This window comes from Plectropomus leopardus, chromosome 2, assembly GCF_026936395.1.
Source record: "Plectropomus leopardus strain MGB_pleo_1.0 chromosome 2, ASM2693639v1, whole genome shotgun sequence".
Taxonomy (NCBI): Eukaryota; Metazoa; Chordata; class Actinopteri; order Perciformes; family Serranidae; genus Plectropomus; species Plectropomus leopardus.
This window is the reverse complement of record NC_142177.1, coordinates 11,824,313-11,847,498: the sequence shown is the minus strand read 5'-3', so window position 1 is coordinate 11,847,498 and position 23,186 is coordinate 11,824,313. Positions and strand designations below refer to the sequence as shown.

The 23,186-nt window shown below is 41.1% G+C and overlaps 2 protein-coding genes across 6 annotated transcripts in view; one reads left to right on the top strand and one right to left on the bottom strand.

Annotated features, from left to right (window-relative positions):
* The window catches only part of ppfia4 (PTPRF interacting protein alpha 4), a 76,852-nt gene extending 63,808 nt beyond the window's left edge, over positions 1 to 13,044 (bottom strand). Inside the window, exons 1-2 of one of the 4 annotated variants that reach the window (XM_042494959.2) lie at positions 12,633 to 13,044; positions 12,119 to 12,419 (exon numbers count right to left, since the gene is read on the bottom strand). In XM_042494959.2, coding sequence (XP_042350893.1) covers positions 12,119 to 12,376 — 258 coding nt within the window. In that variant the 5' untranslated portion in view covers positions 12,377 to 12,419; positions 12,633 to 13,044. The remainder of the gene's footprint in view (positions 1 to 12,118; positions 12,420 to 12,632) is intronic. The other 3 variants (XM_088085209.1, XM_088085202.1, XM_088085208.1) reach the window with 3 other exon arrangements.
* A 4,556-nt stretch (positions 13,045 to 17,600) lies between these two features.
* Positions 17,601 to 23,186, top strand: tmem183a (transmembrane protein 183A). Of its 2 annotated transcripts, none has more exons than XM_042511039.2 (8): positions 17,601 to 17,803; positions 18,385 to 18,474; positions 18,586 to 18,756; positions 18,883 to 19,042; positions 19,539 to 19,719; positions 20,095 to 20,175; positions 20,301 to 20,453; positions 20,810 to 23,186. In XM_042511039.2, the coding sequence occupies exons 1-8, from the start codon at positions 17,740 to 17,742 to the stop codon at positions 20,993 to 20,995; spliced, it is 1,086 nt and encodes a 361-aa protein (XP_042366973.1). In that variant the 5' UTR covers positions 17,601 to 17,739; the 3' UTR covers positions 20,996 to 23,186. The 2 variants fall into 2 exon arrangements, with proteins under 2 accessions (XP_042366973.1, XP_042366965.1); XM_042511031.2 differs by having other exon boundaries at positions 20,298 to 20,453.

The window sequence follows — 23,186 nt, the reverse complement described above, 5'->3', positions numbered from 1 at the left end:
TGTCACTGGTCGCTGTGTCTACAACTTCACTGGTGAGTAAAATTATTTGATAAGAAAAGGAAATAATGTACAAATTCATTGAGAAAATGATTTTCTTCATTACAAATCAATTCTAATTCTGACTTTATTTGGGTTCATTATATTTGGTAGTCTTCTGAGATTCATTTGAATTCAAAAGTGATCACACTACTCTTGACTAATGGTTTCCATATCACCCATGTTTGCTGCTTAAATATCAACTATTTTTTTTCTATTATACGTAATTGTCAGATGCATATTTATAATTAGGATAAACATAAGAAGGTATGATGTGTTCTGTAGCTCATTCACATAACATGCATACGCACATAGAAACATATGCTTCATGGGAGCCAGCAGCCATTTACAGCAATATTTGTCCTACCACTGTGTCCTTTTCTCAGATCCTGCATTTCACTTGCACCGCCACGCTCTCTCAAATCTCTGTGCCTGTGTGTGAATGTGTGTGTGCGGGTGTTATTGACAGTCAGCAGCGGGGGGTATGTGCTATGTTGTGAGACACTGACAAGCTGTATTTCATGGAGCAGATGAAGCATTTTGAAGTTCTTTAAATCCCTTTAAGGGTCCAGCCGGGGACTTAGCTTCTGATGCCGCTGCCTCTGCTGCTGCTGCTTAAATCTCTTGCTGGGAAAAGCTGGGGTCTCGAAGATCTCCCCCCTACTACTGTGTGTGTTTGCATTTGTGTGCGTTTTTTGGGAAAGGGGTTGCGTTCATGCATTATATTGTTTTTCCTCCATGTTTTTGCGCATGTGGATGATTTTAGAGTGTTTGCCCTGGAAGTTCATAACCTCAGGCACTAAGACCCTGCTGTACTTTTTCCTGATATACCCACATTCTGCCACCCAAAACTCTACACCCAAAACCCACTTCAATCTTCACACCCCTCTCATCCCCCGATGCCTTATCTTTTATTCTGAGGGAGTTTCAGGAGGGAAAGCAAACTGACAGAGTTCCAATATTGTGGTTGTTAGACATGGCAAGGCCGCTGTGGGCTTAACTGCTGGCTGAAAAACTTCATCTCACATCCCCTTGCTCCTCCTCCTTCTCCTCCTCCTCCTCCTCTTTCTCATTCTGTCCTTCCCTGCCTCCTCCCTTCATTACTCTCGCCATCCCCTCTGGTGGTCCTGCAACTCCAATCACTCTGCTCTTATTACCAGGGAGAGGGAACTCAAACACACACACACACACACACACACACACACACACACACACACACACACAGTGACTGTTCGTTCTCCCCATTACCAGAGCATGTCCCTCGCTGCTGGGGACCGTCAGGTAGGCTTGATTCTGCTTTCTCCCCTGACTTATTCTCTTTCTGTCTCTCTTTGCTAAATCTTCCTCTCTGTCTTTCCCACTCCTCCTCTTCCTTCCCTCACTCTCCCTTCTCTCTCCCAGGCAGCCAGGGGGACAAATTGGCGCCCGGCTGAGCTAAATGTGCCTGGTGCTGAGAGCCAGATGGTACTGGCAGAGGGATGGAGGGAGCGAAGGATAGATGCTACTGAGAGATGGAGAGCAGAAGCCATGGTGCGGCAGGGCAGCGTGGGGGAGCTAGCTTTGCACACTAATAATCTATTAGTGCTCAGGGGCCCGAAAGCTGTGCATAAGCCCTTGCCAGGAGCCAGGCTGACCATGTCAGAGCGTCAGGGTGTGCTCGAATCAAGACTGGACAAAACACAGTAAGGAAAAAGAGGAGTGAAGTGCTGAGCAGTAGAGGAAAAGAGAGTGACAGATGATGTAAAGCTGTCGTGATGCAGCAGGAGTGGAGGAGAGGATAAGAAAGAGACACAGACAGGGAGAGAGGTGTGATGTCAGTCAGCTGCTGGGAGGGAGATATGTTGTTAATTAGATTCACTTCTCACTTCTTCTGGGGTCATTTAAGTTTGTCTCTTTCTCTCTTGTGAAATTGTGGATCCGTGTGACGAAAATTGTGGGCAGAAGCACTCTGACTGGTCCATCAAAACCAAGGTTAGGTTAGGCAAAGGGTTATAGGGTGATAAAATATATTGCCAAAATCTTGGAATGCGGTAAAATTTGAAAAATAGAACGAGGGGTTAAGGAGTCCTCTAATTTTTATTGATCAAGGACTTAACTTCCTTCATTCTGGTGAGTTTTTATGCACCAATTGGATCTTTTCTGCATCAATTTGTGGTTTAAATGTCTTTATTTTTGTGAAAATAATGTCCTCTGGTACTTTTATGTTTTTATTGGGGTTTGGGACAAAGGCACATGTTCTTAGTATTAAGGAGGACATTTGGCTGAAATGGCTATATCCTGCACTGGTCATTGGACTATTTGTTTCATTTACTATTAAAGGCATTTCATTTCCCATTTCACATCTTTTTTCCGATGTGAGCAGAATGCTGTCATAACCAAAATAAACGATGGACAGAGCTATGAAATATGACCCAAGTAAAACACTGGGGTTTTCCTATTTTGGTATAAACCTTAAGAAAGGTCATTTTAGTGGACAGCTGTTTTGTTTAAATTCAAGGGTACCAATTATGCTTTTTCTTATTTTGTAAGTATATAATGTACATAATGTTACAACAGCGGATGTTTAAAAGTGGCCAAAGCTTCAAATAACGAGGTTACCGTATGTAAAACTAATCCCTGTGAGCAAAAGCCGCTTAAAACTGTACTGAATACTCTACTTACCACATTTATTTCTTTTTTCAAGACAAGCTGTCATCAGCTTGTGATGTATTTCTTTATAAGGTTATCAGGTCCAGGCAAGCTACTGCAGGTCTTTACATAATGTATGCTACACTGCTACATGTAGCTACATGCTAACATAAGGCAACCATCTAATCTCGATGTCTGTTAATTTCTCTAGGGGTTAAGACACCAACCATTAAATACAATATCCAGCCAAGAATCATTGGTGCATCTGTTTACCCCTATTTTCCTTCCTTTGCCCTAAAACATCCTTAAAAACACAGACTGGAGATGGTTGGGGATGGGCAACGGTTTGGTGCAGTTGAGGACAAGAACATGAATGGAACATCCCTCTCGGTTGAGTCCGTAAAGAACATTGCCTTCCCTCTTTCTTTTACTCTCATACATTCTCCTTCTCTTTCCTTACAGGGTTTCTTGGTGACATTCAGCTGCTCACTTCATGCTCCACTTTCCTCTACATCAACCCAAATTCCAGTATTTGGTGCTTACATAACATGTAGCATAAGATTTGGACATCAGCAGCAGACCAATGAGATGTGGTAATTTTTCAACTGACTTCGCCCACCCTCCTCAATATTCTCCTATCATGGTGTACAAAGCTGCCTCAGCCATCCATGCATAAGCAACGCTAGCCGTGGGCATGCTTGCTTACACACATACGGACGCAAAGACTCAGGAAGATATGTAGACGCAGCATGCTGACATTTAAGAAAACACTGTGTGTGTGTGTGTGTTTGTGTGTGTGTGTGTGTGTTATTTGTTTGTGTAAGGGTGAAGATGTGAGGAAGAGTGTTTGTGCCTTGGTGAATGTGTGTGTGTGTGTGTATGTGTGTGTGTGTCATGATAAGCTCAGGCCACCTCCAAACACAGTGCAGGGGGACCTTGGAGCTCTTCCTCCTTCCTCTGCAGTTTAGTATATTAGGGTTGACACCTATTCCCTTTCACACTGTACCTGTAAGCAAAACACACCTCCAGTACAGTAACTATAATGGCGGAGTACCAAGCCTGCAAGGTGCACTTCTGCTGGCCCTGATTCAAGTAGTGTGAAGTACCATGCTCTTTATTGGCCGAGATAATAGGAATGGGGTCATTAATCCTATCTATTTATTCACTGCAACACTGGGTCTGATTAAGGTCTTTGATCAGTTTCTTGTTGTCCTTTATACGGCCTACACTGATACATTTAAACCAAGGATATACATATTTTTAGGCTGATATCTTCATGAAATACATACACTGTTGTCCTTACAGTTCTCAAACTTTAGAGTACTTTACCACCAGGCTGAACAGCAGTGTTTCACTAGCCTTCATCTCTGATCATGCCCAACTATGTCAGTTTGTCTCTCTGTCCCTGCTCTCCAACCACATACCCTAATCCTTCAACCAAACCATAACCATTCTACTTTCATCCACCAAATGCCCTTGGACTTTCCTTCCTTTCCACATCATTTAATTGCCCCACCAAGCTACTCACCTGTTCCCAGTTCTCTCATCAACTTTGTAGTCGAGTGACATTTCTGCCAACCTGCTCTCCTGTACCCACATTTGTCATCACTTCGGGTATCTAAGTGGCCTGTTTTCACTGACCAGTTTGTTGGTTTTTAGCTTTGTGCTTTTTTGATTGACCCTCTGTTGTTTGTATGTTTACCTGGAGCTATGTCTTCCTGCCTGCCTACCAGTACCTGCCTATAAGCTATTTCACAAAATAAATCTCTGAAGTCACTCTGCTGCCTCCGCAGTCTGCATTTGGGTCCTATTCCCATTGTCCTGCATAACCAGCTGTAACAAACCATCAGTGAAGAGTGCTCTGTTGCATGTGTAACCACACCCAACAGGAATGCTAATGCACCCTGGGGTACAATACTGCAGCAAGGTGAGAAGTAAAACTACAATATGGCAGCAAAAAACAAGAGTTTCAGTTGCCTAGTTTTGAGAATATAACTTCAGGAAAAAGTTGCCCCTGATTTTTTGCATGTTTCTGCAATGGGAAACTTTTCAACCAGCTCAGTATCATGGCAGTGTCTGCAGATAAATGGTGTTCGGCGTCCCCTCCTGCTTGAGCTACCGGAGATCCAATCTGATGGCCGAGGTCAGTGAGGTGGTGGACTTGGATGTCGCTGGCGGATCTCCAGGCACTCAAGGCACAGGGTAAGCCAAACACATTCATCTGTACACACTGTGATGAGATATAGCTTGCTGAAATCTGCACGAATTTCCCTGTTGACTTTTGTACACACTGGTAATTGTTTGACTTAGGTCGTCAACTTTTTTATTTATCATGGCTTCACCAAATAAGTTTCTTCTTCGACAGAATTACAGCAATTTGTCTCAATATATCACACTATATCTTATTATTTTTCCCAACTAAACCAAAACTCCATTCAGACCAAATGACAAGATAACTGGTGCCCCACTGTTATGTTGTCACCAAGACACAGTGTATTTTGCAGAGTTTTAAACAGTGAGCAATTTGTGTAACCTTCCCTCCCACAGACTGTGTTGTGCTAAGGTCAGCTGCAGGAGTAGGAAAGGACAGGAACTGTCTGAGGGACCAGATAATGGACTACTGGGTTATTGATGAGATAAACAGAGAGAGTGTGAAAGAAAGGTGGGTGGGGTGGGGTGGTGGAAAGAGAGAAAGGTCAGAAATAAGAAAGGAATTTAGGGAGAAATGAAGAAAAAAGACCAATAAACAGGAAGGATTTTGGAGAACAACCGTGAAACCTTGACATCTGAGACAGGAAGGAGGTATGAGAGAGAGGCTCACACACTTAACCACAGAGGGATACGTTACACATGCTTCTTCATAGAAGCTCAGTGAATGTTTGTGCACAGCCTCTGTGTTAGTGTGTGTGTGTGTGTGTGTATTTGTGTTTATGTGTCTGTATCTAAGCAACAATCACTGCTATGAGAAGTCAAAGGACGGGTCAGTGTGTGTGAGGTCAAGTAAACAGGTTGTGTGTATGTGTTTGTGTTTAGGTGTGTTTCAGTGTGGACAGAGGGGTTAGAATTTGGAACAAGAGGCATTTGTTGTTTTGGAAGGGCAGCCAGGCGTGTATAGTGTGTGAGTCTTTCTCTCTGTGTATTTGTATGCTGGCAAAAATAGCCAGTGTTGCCTCTGACTGGAACAGGTGTCCAAACATCACAACACACACTCACACAGCCATCAAACACGACATGAAACTCACACCCCACCATGATGCCACACACCTCTTTGAAAAATGGAGGACTGGAAGCTCTTGATTTGGTGTTATCTCACAGAGAACATTTTCTCAGACATGTTTTAAAGCTCACTTCAGAGCCACAAAAGTTATTCCACAACAAAACTGGTTTAAGAGTAAGACAAGAAGATTGAAACCAGTTGCATGTCTGCGTGTTAAGCATGGAGCTAGTGTGGGGGGTGGTTAGCCTAGCTTAGCATAAGCCTGGAAGCAGGGGATACATCTAGCCACTAGTTACCACCTACACACCTACCAGCACATCCTAAAGGGGAAAAAGACAACTTTTCAACTTTAACTCCCCCCATGTGGTATTACTGTTGGTGCCGCTGTCCCAAAGACAACCTGACCGCTTTCCGTTTTCCTCAAAACCTCGCAAAAGTTTTTCCACCGTCCTCCATCGCCGCTCCTGTGGATTACAACTGCAAAGAACTTACAGATATTCTTTCATAATCAGGGATAGCTTCCGATAGCTTAAGTGTAAAACCAAAGCACTATCCTCTTCCTGTTTTGTTTGCACAATGGTTGATGCACTTTCTTTGTGACATCAATTGAGCCTTAATGCCATTACATCGTCTTTAAACTGACAATTTGTGGTTTGAAGGGAAGTTATGTGCTCCAAGTAACCAGCAGAGACTGAACTGTTGTTCATAAAAAATGGTTAGTCATAATAACAATAGTGATCAATAGCTCTGTGTAATGCTCCATAGAATTGCCAACTTTTAGATTTCCGTTTGTGTATGGATCAAACAACAGCAATATAGCAATGCTAGCTGTTTCCCATCTGTTTCCAGCCTTTATGCTAAGCTTAGTTAATAACCTCTTGGCTCCGACTCTGTACTCACAGACAGACAGAGGAGAGCGGAATCCATCTTCTCATCTACCTCTCGACAAGCTCTTTTCTCAAAGAGTTGAACAATTTCTTTCATCATGACCATGTTTTGTTTTTTTAAATCTGTTTTACGCCAGTCCTACAATAAGATTGAACTACATAACTGGAGCTACCCTTTAACAAGAGCACCTCTCTAAGTCATGATAATAGACACTTCATTATAGACAATTGTGATCATATAGAAATATATCAGGGCTACACAATATGCAAACAAAAAAATCAGATTGTAATTATTTTGACATCTGAAATTGGTATTTTGCATTTCATTTTCACCAGAAAAAATAATTAAAATCAAGATATTTGCTGGGGTCTGTATCAAACAAGCATATTCACTTATGTCTATAATATGATTTACAGGCTGGGGCATCTCTGTATCACCACAATGCTTAATTAATAGTTGTATGTCGTGACACATTTAACCGTTATAAAAGAAACTGCAGCTCCTGCAATTTGGATATTGCACTTGATCATATTGCTATTTCAATAATATTTAGATTAACTGTGCAGCTCTAAAATATATTACACAGAAATACAATGATGGAAGAGGAACAGTGACCTGCTTTGTTTGACATACAGTGCTCACCCTCTGCCTGCTCGTTCTCACACACACATACTGTACGTACACACACTCACCACACAACACATTCAATTTGACAGTGTCGGAACAGTTTTTCTCACACAGGGGAGGAACAAGCAATTTGTGTGTGTATGTGTGTGCGTATACTGTATAAGCATGTGTGTGTGCGTGCTTCTGTGTGTGTGTTTAAAACCTAATTTGTCTATGGGCAAACCCATCTCTGAGGGCTGTATTAGAAGCATTTTGCACAGTAATGGGCTGACATGTTAATCTGAAACTCTATTCTCTGTAGCTAATGAACATATCCATCCTAGTCTCTGCACGTGTGTGTGTGTGTGTGTGTGTGTGTGTGTGTGTGTGTGTGTGTGTTAAAATGGCAACATCGTCCCATTTTTACGATGCTGCTGAGCCAAACATAAATTTGAGCACTGACGCCAAGGTGATGTGGGTTTATGTATTTTTAACAATGACGACACTGAAGAGAATTGAATTTTGAATTGCTCACACAGTTTGTTTGTACTTTGTGTGTGTGTGTGTGTGTGTATATATGTGGAGGAGAGACATAGATCTGACAGTTCTGGGTCAGAGCAGTCCCATGGAGTCAGGGAACCTACAGAAGACATAACAAAACAAAACACACACACATGTGCACACCTAGTAGGTGAAGATGACAAATGTTTGTTAGGCAAACGGAAAGAGAAGAGTGGTTGGTTTTGGGGCAAAAAAGGCTGCTTTGCCGTGCCAACACTCATACATCAGTCTACACTTTGGGAGCAGAGAGAACTGAACACCCACACGGGGTGAAAAATACGTCTCACATAGCCGGCAACACACATGTAGACACTGCTGACTGGAGGGCTACACCAGAAAGGCAGCGAGAGTGCACAAAAAGCTGTGATATTGTATCGTGGTCGAGGGCATGGACACACCAACTATGGCATGTTGAGCACTGCCGCGAATTGGCCTAATTACCACTGACACATATAGGATGGTAGGGTCAGTGGCATCGCCAACTGCTACAACATCGCTCTAATGTATTCTTCACACCCCAACTTGAGATATCGGATAGAGTATGTTATTTTTTCCACACTTCCCCCTCATAATGACAAGGTGCACGCTGCAATTTCCATTGATGCATCTGGGCCAGAATATCCTCATTCTCCTTCACTTTAACAGACAAAAACTGAGAAAAAATTGATTGCAAGTGAGATTTTCTCATTTCTCTGGATTGCTTCACCCACTGTCCGTTGCATCATCTCTCCGCTCTGTGGCTTCTGTGGAAATGACCACTGCTGTGTTTTGTGCATGAGTGCGTTTCGAGAGAGAGAGAGAGAGAGCAGGAGACAGCTTATGCATGTGCGCGCCAGTCATAATGTCTGCATAATGTCCCTGAGGTCTATGACTGTATAACTAATACTTGTATTATTGCTAGAATAAAACATTACGCTGAACCAAGCAGGATTAGAAAACAAGCATGACAGGCTCTTCCCACTCTCTCTTTCTCTCTCTCTCTCACACACACACACACACACACACACACACACACACATATGCATGTGTGGTAGCAAGCAGCCCAGGGCCATGTACACTAGCAGGCGGCCATGTTTCTTTCACAAGAGGTTGCAGTGAGGCTGTCATCGTCAGCATGGTTCTCTCCCTCGCCCTCACACACACTCAGAACACACACACACACACACACACACACACACACACACACACACACACACTGCACTGTGACATCATGCCACGCATTTAGACCAGAGGGTCAGAGGGTAACACAGCTTTATGTGCTGAGGCTTCATTGTCGTCATGCTCGGTGACTGCAGCAGCCCTTATTCAGCTCTCTTTGCTCTAAAATACACACACATAGGCTATCCCAGTTTACCATCAGCTCCTTTCACTCCCATTGCATCTGACAAGGCAGGTCACTGCATACAGGGGTGAGGCTATTTCAATCCAGATAATGATAGGTGGGCACTGCCCTCCTCTCTGACCAGCGGGGCTCCGGCCCAGACCTCCACAGTCAGTTGACATTCTCCCAGTGAGTAAAAACCCTCCATCCACCTCCTGTCCGCCTTTCAACCTACTACATTACCTATCTAGCTACAAGACATTTAGATCCTCCTTTTTGGCACACTGCCACTTATGAGCTTTTGAAGTGCTATGTGCCTGTATATCCCCATCATCTTCACAGTTATTCTCATGGTGATATCCCAGGACATGCAGGAGTGGTAGAGGGGGTCCCCGGCAGAGGTGTACCAAATGAAATCCAAAGAAATAATAATAATGCATTGATCTGGAATAATATATATCAGTTCTATGATCCAGTATCATTGATGCAAAGTGAAAACATCAATACATGTTGTCATCGTAAAGATACGTCTTTATTTTGTAATTCCCATGGCACATCTGTGTCACCATTTCCGTCCAACCACACCTCTTTCTTACACATTTAAATCAACTCATCCTTCAACTCCAAAGATGTAGCAGGATCAAGGACAAATGTAATTTTGCTTTTTAAACTTTGTTTAAAAATGACTAATAAATATACCTTCTACCTCTTAAACAGTGCTAGCAGTTTGGCACCAGGAAGACAATGGCAAGCAGCCAAGAAAAAGACAAGGAGGACATATACTAATATCACCTAAAATCGATCACACAAACTTAACTGAATCGAACCGTATCATGGCAGACTTTGTGATACCAGCAAATATTGTATCATCATCCAAAAAAAGTCTATAATATCAAATGTGATGAAACTTGAGATTTATACCCTTTGAAGACATACTGGCCACCTTCTTTTAAATTAAACATCCATATTCAACTTCTTCAGGTCTAGCTGTGGGACTTTGGATTTTCTGCCATGTTTGAACTCACTGGCACTATATACTACACAATAGTGTCACTCTATTTACTCCAAATCAGTCACCATCAGCATCGCCATGGTCACATTAACCTGCTAGCCACATCTGAAGCAGAAAAAGGTACTCAGCCCCAATAAGTCTCCCTTTTTCTACCACTTCTTGTGCAATCTATGCTTTGGTATAATGAAACATCACCTGACCCCCATATTCACAGAATTATGAGGAAAAATGACTGCAAATAAATGGTATAAGGGCAAAACTGGAGTAGGGGTCTTTTAGAGGAACAGTGTGTAAGATTTAGGGGGATTTAGTGACATCTAGTGGTAAGGATTGCAGATTGCAATCAGCTGAACTGGTTAGAATTCCTTCAGTGTTTATTATTCAGGAGGTTTTTACTGGGAGCCAAATTATCTGCAGAGGTGTTTTCATCTCCAAAACAAACAGAGCAGGTAATTTAAAATGACAAAAACACTGAAAAAAGCAGTTTCATGATGAAAATCATTGTCCCTCCTACACTCTTTGGTAGGTCACTAGCCCAGAATCTGCTAATGTGTGCTCCCGTTTTTTCTCTGATAACTTAAAATCCAGTCATTTAGTAGGTTTTTACCAGGAGCCAAATTATCAGCAGAGGTCTGTTCTTCCCCAAAACAAACAGAAACAATGATTTAAACCGGTAAAATCACTGGATAAAGTAATTTCATGTTAATAGTTTTTTCTCCAAAGCTGTTCTGAGTGATTGGGCAACTAACTGAGGTGGCTGAGACGAAAACCCAAATGGCCCTATCTAGAGCCATTGTTTGGTTTATCCGCTCTAGGCTACTATAGAAACATGGCAGTGCAACATGACAGACTCTGAGGATGAGGACCCGCTCCTTATGTAGATATACAAGCTTCCCATGCATTTTTCCCAATTCAATTTAAAAACCTTTCCATGATATTTTCTGCAATTTCCTTGACTTTTTAAGTAGTTTTTTTTTCTTTTTTTAAATGTGGGCCTATATAGCAATACAGCCATAAATTATTAAACATGCTCTTCCCAGGCATTTACAAACAAGCTAACTGCTAATGCTTGCTGACCTTACTTGCTTGTTAGACCAGAAGATTTTATGGATGTCAGTGCATATCCACATGTGTTTGAGCTATAATTTTGACAAGTTTGAATACATTTATTTCTTGTTAAACAAATGACTGTGTTATGAACCTGTCCGAAAACACTGTGCAGCACTGGATCTTGTATTTTAGTAATATAGGGAGTTTATTTTGCACGGACGTGTTTTGAGTTTTTTTAAGAACATATTGTAGACAGTATCCAAAATAATATATGTTTGAAACTTTTCCTAAATATTCTGTCATTTTTAAACAATTTCCAGGCCTGTAAAACTTAATCTCAAATAATGAAAAGACGACTCTTGTTTTCAGATGATTAAACAGTCAAGAAAACACACTTATCATTATATTTCATTTCTTCCAAAATATCCCCCAAAATCCTACACACTGGAGATTAAATGGTCTTAAATGGAGGATCCTTTTTAAGACAGGGCATCAAGATTAGATCCCACCTCGATGCCTGGTTTATAAAACAATTAAGTGCATATTTCCAATAAAATTTTCATAAACCAGTGAAATTAGCACAAACCAGCGGAGCTTTGGGGCCATGGAGGTCTGGGGCCTGGCCCTCTCAGTATTAGCACCAAAAGGTTCAACATCACCACTGACCTATTGTCTCCTCACATCGCCCTACAGTGTAGACACTTGTGCAATTCATTACCATACATTACTGCTCTCTTGGACAATCTTGTCCATCTCAACCCCGACACACCCCCGGCTCCAGAGGCCGCGTGCTCCTCACCTGAGGCAGCGCGGCATTGATCTGCCGCTGGAGCACGTCCCTCTCGTGCAGCGCCCCCTGCAGCTTAGTCTGAGACTGAATGAGGGTCTCCTGAGTCTCCCTGAGGGACTCCAGCAGCTTGTCCCTCTCGTCCAGCATGTTGACCATCAGCTGCTCGAAGTTGGCCTCCTGGTCCGAGCCGTTGGGGACGCCGCCGGTGCCTCTGGGAGGACCGGCCGAGTCTCCCTCGTTGATGGTCGGCATCACCTCGCACATCATCTTCCCTCCTCTGTGGTCTGGGCAACGCTATAGGACAGTGTCGCTGGATTAAAAAAAAAAAAAAAAAAGGGGGGGGGGGGGGGGGGGGTATGTGGGTTATAAGGTTGATAGAAAAAGACTTACAATAACTGATAAGAGGGCCTATTAACGCCCCGTAGCAACGGACTGCCAGCGCAACCGTAGATACCGTTTTACTCCCATTGCATTACATCCCTCGTGCACCAAATGTGCATCCTTAAGATTTCTATCGCCTTACCTAATCAGAGTGATTGAAATGACGAGATGATGGTTGACCTTTCATCCATATTAACCGGCGTTTTTTCACCCCGTGAGCAGATCCGCCCTGCCCGGCGCGCCATGCACTCACATGTAGAAATCCCGGCGTGATATGATTGACAGTTCAGAGATAGACGTTTGGAGGGGTGGTGCCCGCGTGCACGACGGAGATCATGGCACATTGGCAGGAAACATTTTAAAAACACTAGAAAAATATCCGAGAGGTTTAATCTGCGTCCTTTAGTCTTGGGGACAGTGGGAGCGAGTCTTATCTGCATCCGCCTTCTCCGCTTCCATCTCTCCACAACCGACGCTCACTCCTCCTCCCACACACACAGTCGCTCAGCCACACACACACTCTCCCTCTCTCTCACACACAGGAGGAATCTGCAGTTGTCACTAGCAGACTACAGCTCTGGATATGAGGGACCAACTCCCAGCATTCAGCCTATAAGCGCTTTGCACCACATGCACGTGCAAAACAGAGGAGTGGAATCAGCTGGTCGGTCACTAATGTCACCGCGTAATCTGCAAACTGTGCACTGGTATCATGTTTCTGCAGTTAGCACACACTTGACCCTTAACTGGTGAAATTTAATTAACTTTTCACATCAGCACCACTGAGCGCGTTCACGAGCTGTCAGCTCCGGAGACATGATGCGCGTTCCAGCGGCATCAGTTTAACCAGGCAGGTTGTGCACAAAGAGTGAGCAGCGCACCCTGCAGGAAATGAAATGAACCTGAAGCTTATTTAACAGGCGTGTTCTTGCACTATGCTTTGCCTGTGCATGACTGACTCACAAATTTGTTTGGTGACCATCCACTCCACAAACACCTGGGCCCTCAACCCTACACTGTGCCATCATCTTTTTGTTGTTGCATGTGTTGCAATATTTAGGACTTTGTTTGCCCTTATCATAAAATTATATGCTACACTGCATATTTCATACAGCAGGGCAATTCAAAGTGCTTTACAGAGTAATGAAATATAAAACATATTAAACACTAAAGATTTTCAATAAAAGAGTAACGAGATAAGATATAAAAGGTAAAATTTAATACTGAATGATTTACAGTAAAAAAACTCCACCATAGAAAGTAAGTGCAGACAAGAGGCACAAAGATAAAAAACCTACTTGAAAAAAATTACTTAACTTGCAACTTTAAAAGTAAGTTTGCATTCATTACCAGGTGGAGTAGGCAGTGTAAAAAAAGGAAAGTTTTTAGCTTTGACTTAAAAGTGGTCAGAGTCGCGGTTTGTCTAAATCATCTGGGAGGTTAATCCAGATTTGTGCTGCATGATAACAAAACACTGCTTCGCCTTTTTTTGTTCTAACTCTTGGGACGCTCAGTTGGCCGGCCCCAGATGTTCTCAGGGCCCTAGAAGGTTCACATGTCACAAACATGTCATATATTTGGGTGCAGAACTACAGAGTAATTAATGGACAAGCAGCAGAGTTAGTGACAATGAACTCCTGAGGGTACAGTCATTGTGTTATCTTTTGACCGATAGATATATAAAAAAAAAAAATACATCTACTGTCCTATATCTTCCTTCAAGACTTTTTGTGTTCAACCGGGGGGGACCTTACTGAATATGCCCACTGACAGCCCCCTTTACACTACCTCTTCAGGGCAGGAGTTTTACGCCATCCCAGCTAGCAAGGAACGTTCCCATAACATTGGCTAATGTTACCTACAAGATGCAATAATGTTTCAAAGAAAACATTTCAATCTAATGTTCAAAAAACGTTTTAAGGATATCATTTCAAATAATGTCCCTATAAGGTGATGCAACATTTTAACTGCAACATCATGAGGATGTTTGTTGATGATGACAGGTGACAGATCATAGAATATTCTTTTATAAAACATTCCCACAATGTTACATGAGAACAAAGGAAGAACATTTTAAAAGCAACATTCGGAACATGTCATTGAGGCCTGAGATCACACAACATTGTTTTGTAATAAAATGTAATGTCATGGGATATGTTAACAAAAAATAAATTATATTTTGTAGTGTTTATAGAGGATGTTACCCTAACTTTAAGAAGAACGTTCTGGGAACTACAAGAAAACTTGCTGCTGAAAATGTTACTAAAACATTGCATTAGTTGAATTGCACCTTTCGCAGAACGTTTTTAGAACCAAAAATTGCTAGCTTGGATTATGCCACCTCGACGCACTATAAAAAATAGAATTGCAGAATGGGAGCACAGCCACCATGTGAAAAGGGACCGTAAATGTTTTTCATCACCACTTTATGTCATTGTTATTGTTTATAAAGTACTGCCGATACGTATGTTAAGAGCCAATTATAGGCTGATGCTGTTGCATTAAATGTTGTTAAACGTTGCATCAATTGCACCGCTTTTGCTACCGCGATGCCAACAAGCAGTGTATAATCACACACTGGAGCAGAATCATGCCGCTGCTGTTTGGTTCTGTGTAAAAATGCAACAGAGGCGTAAAGAAGGGACTTTGTAGAAGCTGCAGTATGATCTCTGTGTAAAAAGGGCTTAAGACAGAGCCTCTGTGAAAAGTCAATGTTATCAGTTTGGCATGTCTTGTCAAAGGGCTTAGTCTCTCTGAAAATAACATAGCCCCAAAAGTCTTAAAAATGAAAAAAAAAAGGAATAGCTTAAACATTCAATTTGAAGAGTTTACAAGAAAGAACAATCACGATACATTTTAAGTAAGAGTTGATTTCCTCAGTTTATCCATAGGACTCTGTTGGGGGAAACAACAGCATGTTGTGTAGGGGGGCTTGCCTTTCATGCATCCAGGCCTTGGGCCCCAAAGTGTCATAATCCACACTTGGTTTCAGCATATATAAAGATGTGTGGGTGAAAACAGCAAAGCCATTACCAGAACCACTTAAGTAAAAAAAAAAGAAGAGAAGACCATTTTACTTTAAAAGATGGAGCTAGAGTCCAGGGAAGCTCTTTATTTCAAGAGTTTTACTCTTTTTTTTCTAATGAGACTCTGTAATTTTGATAAAATAATTATCTATCCAAAGGCAAAAACAGGCCCCCTTGCCACATAGAAGACAATTCTTTGGAATTGGACAGAAGTGATTGCGCTTGTTCAAAATAAATAAGTTTAAAATGTGTGAACAACACACTTGTCTAAAATGTAATGATCAAGGGACATAAACATATTCCTTGATTGATAAATACATATTGATTTTTATATATAAAAATCAAATATATTTATTTTATATTTATATTTTACCAAATATATTTACATTTGGTAATTGGAAAAATAAAAAGCAACAAAAATATAATTTTTCATCACTAAATTATATCTTTGATGTTTGTTGGAAGTAGCTCTGTAAATTGAAGTTTAGTCATTTACTTAAGAGAATAATGTTTGTGGCGAGTATGCAATAAGTCACAGTGCTTTTCTTGTAACAGTTAGACACATTAAAGATGGGCCTAATTTTGTCTTAAAGAATTCTGCTGGGGTTTGGTAACTGTAAAATTAAAATTGAATGTCATTCGGATATATGTGCGAACTTTGTAACAAAGTCATTTTATTTACACATTAAAATACATTTATGAGAATAGTTCTTATATTCTGTAGTCTATTTTTGCCATCAAATTATTGTTTTTTGATTTTTGATTATCCATTAAAATATTAAATATTAAATATTATGCAGTGTAATTACTGGTTAAAGTTTCAAATAAATTTAATGGAATAAAAAGTAGAATATTTCCATCTGAACTGTGTAGTAGAGATATAAAGTAGAACATAGAAATACGCAAGTAGAGTACAGGCTACTAAAAGTTTTCATTGCAGTTGTACCTTTGCCATTAATTTCAAATGGTTATGTTTAGTAGTGAGGTAAAAGATTTTTTTTTTTTGTGTGTGTGTGTGTGTGTGTGTGTGTGTGTGTGTGTGTGTTTGTGTGTTTAGGCGGGGTTATGTTTTAAACCAAACTGCCGAAGGGCTGTTAACAGATGAGATATGGTTTTAAAGGTTGGATGAGTAGCAATGAAAATAGATCTTGTTTTTGATGAAAAATATGTTGATCAGGGGAAACATTTACATCATCTGGAGAAAACCATATTGTTTTGATTTCCTTCAAGGTAAAATCAATATTCTGTTTTACGAGGAGAAAGCGGTGTAAATGAATAGCTGTTATAAGATGCAGTTGAAGATATTAAAGGGCTTGATGAAAGCCCTTGCCACAAATGAGAAGAACCTGATTTTTCTTCATCCCATATCTAAGATTGAAAAGGACAAGATAATCACTGTGCTGACCACTTAATTGTCATTTCTTACCACCAGGGGTTGGAGCATGATTTTTGCTTTTTTTGTTTTTTGTTCTTCTTTGAACTGCAGCATAGATTTCTTGGAAAAATAATTAGTGTCATAGGAATTTGCTCTAGGAGATGTGACTCGCTATGGTGTCGTTTTCAAAGCGCTGACAATAATGTTGTCAACAGCCAGTCTTGGATGCTGCGGCGGCCTGCAGCACTTTCACAAAATACTTACATAGGTCACTGTACACAGCACTGTGTGTCTTTTTACCATTGTGACTCTTTGGTCCGATAACAATGGGATTCCTGCCAATGTCTTCCTTCTCTGACCAATGGTTGTTATAAGTGTGGCTCAGTGATGCCTGCAGCTCTAATGGTGTGAATGAGAGACCTCATAAGAGGCAGAGTGACAAAGTATCTGTACTTTCAGTCACATTATATATCACTGAATAACACAAAATCTGAAAAAAACATTAAATTAAGGAAAGTCTTAATTTGCAGATTTTTTCAAAAAAATACAAGTCATAATTGGCTGATTAAATAATGGCACAGACCCACCTCTAAACCTTTGGTCATATGAAATCATTGCAATGCTCTCATTGAACAGCAGATGACAGTAAAGCAGAGGGGGAATAATGACAGATAACGATACTCTCGCGATACTTGCAACATCACGTCATTCCATGATGGCTGAAGATCCTGGCGGAACCTTTTTCAATTACTCTTTCATTTTTCTTTCTTTCTCTCTACCTCAGCTTGCCATAGCGACATGGCAGGACCCACAGGCCAGTTAAGCGTCCACAGATCATTGGTGTCGACATGCCCAAGAAAGGGAACCGAAAACGGCTGAAATTTAGGGCTGGGGACGTTTGTTCGGAATCAGGTAGGTTACTTTTACGTTAGCCAACAAGCTAGCGGTTAGCCCGCCCACTGTTAGCGCTCCTCAGCGCGCTGGAATTTAAATAGCTTCCCTCTTTACCTTAAATCGTCGCAAATGAATTATGCGACTCAGACGTTAGCCAATACCACATTGTATTTATTTTGAGAACGTGGTATAGTTACATTTAGTATTTGGTGTTAGCCAGAGCCAAACAGATAACAGTCAAGTGACAGAGCGGTTGTTTACCGGTGTGCCGTCGAAATGTGTTGCCCCTGGTTAATGCTAAGCGCTCCACTCTAGTTATGTCTGCCTGTCTTATCTCAAAAAACGTAACTCCTTTCCCAGTGATTAAAAATTTTTTAGATGGTCTCCACTGTTCAGCACCACCCTCTCCCTGCATAAATAACAAACAGCGCCTTCGGTGTAGGTAGGGACAACATATATCCATGGGGAAACGGTTTTTGACACAACACCTGTATAAACTGTCAGTCAGTAGTGGTCATGGCTAGTCTTTTGGAAATATTGTTAAATGAATATGACTTCTAAATAGTGCAATTACTATAAAATATGTCTGTTTTTCCCAGTGACTGTTGCTGATTATGCTGACGCTGACCCAGCCGTTGTGAAGTCAGGGAGGCTAAAAAAGGCAGTTGCAAATGCAGTTGAAAAAGAAGGTAACTTGCGATAATGCACATTCCTGTATATTGATGATTTAAGATGACACTGTCACTCTGCCATGACTCCACAGGCGAACCAAGTGCTTGACTTAATATTGTGTCTTCCAGTAAAATTACTCTGCGGCCTGGAAGCATCTCAGGGTGCTGTAGAGGAGGTCCTCTCGTCCTCAGTGAGTGTCACAGCTGACGCTTTGGACAGCAGTGATGACGTAGACCCTGAAGAAGATGGAGAGAGTGAAACTAAAGTGGCCCACAAGAAGAAAAACAAGAGAAGAAAGGGTATTATTTGTTTTGTTTTTTTTTTTTACATATGCACACAGAAGAATGTGTTGAAAGTGGAGGACTCTGCAGTTTGTGCAACCTTACCAGGGTATTTACTATAATATTTGCATGTTGTCTTTGCAGAAAGCAGTGAGAGCAGTGATGGGGAGGAGTATCCAGTGGATATTTGGCTAATGCTTGCGTCCTACATCCGGCCCGAGGATGTGTGCAGATTTGCTCTGATCTGTAAGAATGCCTGGACGGTCACTTGCACTGCAGCTTTTTGGACCAGGCTCTACAGAAGGTGATGTGGCGTTATTGGTCAAAAGCATGCAGTTAAGGGTGAACAGAAAAGTGGAGTGCTTTTATTTTTCTTGCCAATATTTTTGCACAAGTTATTAATCTATTACGTGACGTTTGCCAGAAATAACTTGAAAGGGGCCTCCACATCCACAACCAATTTTAAACTGTGAACTGAAGGCAATATTGATAGGATTCTGGTTGATTGATGTGTTCTATCTAAGATTAATTTGTGTGCTGTTTGGATTAAAACCCTTGTTTTTACCTTCCATGCTCTCACTTAACATTTTTTTTTGAAACATAATAAAAAAAAAAACCCACAAAAAAATGTTTAAAGCTTATGATTTATTATTATTTTGAGGACCATCTCCTTCATTAGCAGTGTATCTGACAGGACAAAATGTCTTGAATGTGGTCCAACAAAGTGGCAAAGTAATGGAGTAAATTGACTCTTTGTATAATTAACATGCTTCCTTTCACTTTCCGTCTATCTTTAATAGGCACTACAAGATCGATACTGACCTGCCGTTCCGTCTCCAGCCTGACTCCATTGACAGGATGTGCTCTTTAAGGGCCCGTGTGATTCGCTCTCTTTTCCATCTGTATGAGCCGTTCAGCTTGCGTGTCTCGAAAATTCCTGCCCTGCCAGAATCCACGCCCACAACCTTGCTCAATTCCAAGGTAAATTATCTGATGTGTGGTTAGTTGCTTAACTATACAGATGTTGAGCTTAAGTTTTTATTTTGCTCATGATTTTTGTATGATATTCAGGCTATCCACAACCACCAATGTCAGGCTTCGTGGAGCCAGGTAGCTCAAAGACAGCCAGACTTAGTTGAACTCTCTGCATGATGGAGGCTTGTTAATTAATAATGGGTTGGACTGAAAACTTTGACCTCCACGGTACACAGTTTGATACATTTGGGTTATGTATAGGTATGAAGTCTAATTTTTACTTTTTTATTTTCAAAACAAGAAAGACACCAGGAGGAAACACGTGTCTGTACAAACTTGAACTTACTTGTTGATTTTAGCGCTTAATGTTTCCTGTTGCAGTGTTTACTGTTCTGGGTCAGAAAGGTGTCAGGCACACGGCCTGAGGCATTGTGGGAGTTCAACTTCAAGTTTCTAAAGCCGGTAAAAAGTTTATTTTTAAAACCAAGAATTAATCCAATAACAACTCACATAGTCACATGTAGCCTGTTATTCTTGCTGCTGCCATGTTTATTTTTGTGTAACTCTAGTCATCTCCATCTCAGCAGGTACACAGTAAGAATGGTTGTGCCAAGTCCTTGTGCATGCCCAGACAATACAAAGATGTCCACACGAACCCAGACTCTGACTGCTACATGCTTCAGGTCACCACCCTCAACTTCATCTTCACCCCTGTGGTCATGGGTATGACACTGACCCTGGTTAGTAACTTTTGGGTATTGGTGGATATTAGCTTCACACATGGTAGAGAGCACAGACTGTTCTGTTAACTTTTTGCATGTGTTACCCTGTAGCTGTAATAGGTCATTATTATATATATGAGTTACAGTGTAGCATATACATTTTTAGGTGTTAATCACAGCCACAAAACCTGGCAACATGTTTGTCATGATATCCAAACAAAAATATTTTTAATTTTTTTGCCAACAGTCTGCTTTAACTTATATTATCTTCCACACCAAAGATTTAAATAGCATTGTAGGATCATACATTTGCGCACCAATTATCCTCAACTTGCCTTTAATCTGAATTTGGTCCGTCTCTGTTTTTCTCATAGTTCACAATCAACGTTAGCACAGACATGCGGCACCACCGTGTACGTCTGATGTTCCAGGACTCGCCGCTCCAGCGGGGAAAGAAGAGAGGGGATCAGGGCGGGACCCAGGTGGTGCTGGATCCTGTACACAGTGTAAAGCTCATGGACTGGTGGCACCCGCAGTTCCCCTCCTCACCCTACACATAGGAGTCATATGCCCTCAGCCGAACATCACACCAAGAGTTCTGCTGTTATCTCATCCCACTTGCCAAACAGAGATATGATACTGGATGATGATGTGGAACCCTGGATTATGTTCGTTTACATTTCGATCGACAATGTTAGATCTTTTAGGCAGACTGAATAGGATTATCCTATAAAAAAAACCTCAAAAACTATGCCTAGACTCTCAAAAATAATATTTCTTAGTTATCACTTGTGACCCTCACCTGTGGCGGTGTTGTATCTGCAGAGACTTTGCCCTCTGCCTTTTCTTCTTATTTTCCTTTGTTGGGAATTTTAATGGGGTGTCAGCCCATGGGCAGATGGGTGTAGCCCCAAGTCAATAAGTAATAATAAGTAATAAGGTTGTGAGGGCTGGACTCCATAGAAACATAGCCTTTAGTTGGCTCGGCATTATGACAGTGGAATCAGACTTGGAAGTTCAATACAAATATTTTACAATTTGCTTTGTTTTCCGTATGTGGTTTTAAAGTTTGAAAGGACTCAGTGGGACTCAGTGTGACAGTGGCATTCATGTAATATAGTAAACAAGGTAGCTACGTTAATGATGGGTTGGCAATGTGCAAAAACATTTTTTTGCTGACACTACATATCAAAAAACAGAGACCGCAGCGTATCAACTTGCTCTCCCTCTGTGCCAAGTATCTCCACCGTGTCACTCACTGCCTACATGTCGCAGCTTTCTATCAAAGAGTAGTGTGAAAGTAAAGAGTGCTCACTCTGCTGGAGCCCAAAATGTCTCCAGAAGTATCCTGCACAGCACAAAGCAATTTCAGTTGAGAGAGGGGCCTCCGACTGATTATTCAACCCTCAAACTTAAATGGGGGAAGCACTATTGCACGCCTGTCACCCACTGCAACCTCCACACCATGACTTGCAGTATTATTTAAACATCACAGTTCTGCCTGGGCAGAGATGGCTTGTTAGCTATGTATTCATATCAGTCATGTCCACACAGAGACATTGGCAGTCCCCTTCCTCTTTCAACACTCCTCAGCCCCAGTAGTTCCTCTGTCTTTCTGAAAACATGGAAAAGTAGTGCTGGGAAACCAGAGAAACCATCACCTAAAATCAGTAATTGTTTGGATATTTGTTTATATGTGAAAAACTACATAAAATTATTTAAAAGTTTCTCACTTACGACAGCTTGGAGAACTTCAGATTGCTTTGCATTATCTTCCAAAAGTGCGTATGTTTCTCAGTATTAAAATATTCTGAGATATGATCATAGTGATAGATGATAAATGCGATATAATGCTCAGCCTAAAAAGATGTGCCATAGAGAAACGTGTACATTTAGAACTTCCAGTCGCATAAAAAGAATCACAAGTAAAAAGAATTCAAGTCCGCTATTATTTTACGTTAGACGACATCTTGCATGTTGAACCTACATGTATAACACATTTTCTACATGTCTTAAAGCGTTACGGATTAACAGGGTGCAACAATTGTGTCCTCCTTTGTTTTTTTTTATGCTCACTTGAAAAGTTACTCAAAAACATCTTGATTTCACGCTGGTTTGAATTTTGATAATGTTGCATCAGCAGAGATGTATTCTTTTAAAATTAAAAAAGAAATCCTGAAGTATTTAATTTAAGGCAGCCTTCCTTAGTATTATGTGAATATTAATGACACTGCTCTTTACTGAAGGGGCCAAAGAGATGATTTACCTCAGACGTCAGCCGTTCACCTGCTGATTTGGGCAATGTTTCTTTTCTTTCTAATGTTTCTTGGCTGAAAACTTCTTGATTGTCTTGTTGCTGACTATGTGAGCCATACTGCCTCCTGTGGGATCTCATTCTCAACATTAAATGACTCCAAGTGTTTAAAATGGCCTCATTTTGAATGTGAGGGGAGTCATACCCATCACATGCTTCATTATGATGGGAAGAGAGCTACCACCATCCATCAGACAAAGTTAAAATCACTTTACCAGGGTTGATTTGCACATGGACATATATTGCAGATGAGAAAGAAAAGAAAAGATGAACCTCAAACAGTTTACACGTCTAGAAATAAAAAGCAAAAGACCGTTGGATGTTTTGGCTAACAGCAGTTGATTGTTTTAGTGGTTGGTCTAGTTGTATCAGTTGTACGTTACATTGATAAATAAACTTACTGCACTGAAATAAAAACTGAAACTGCCCATTTTAAA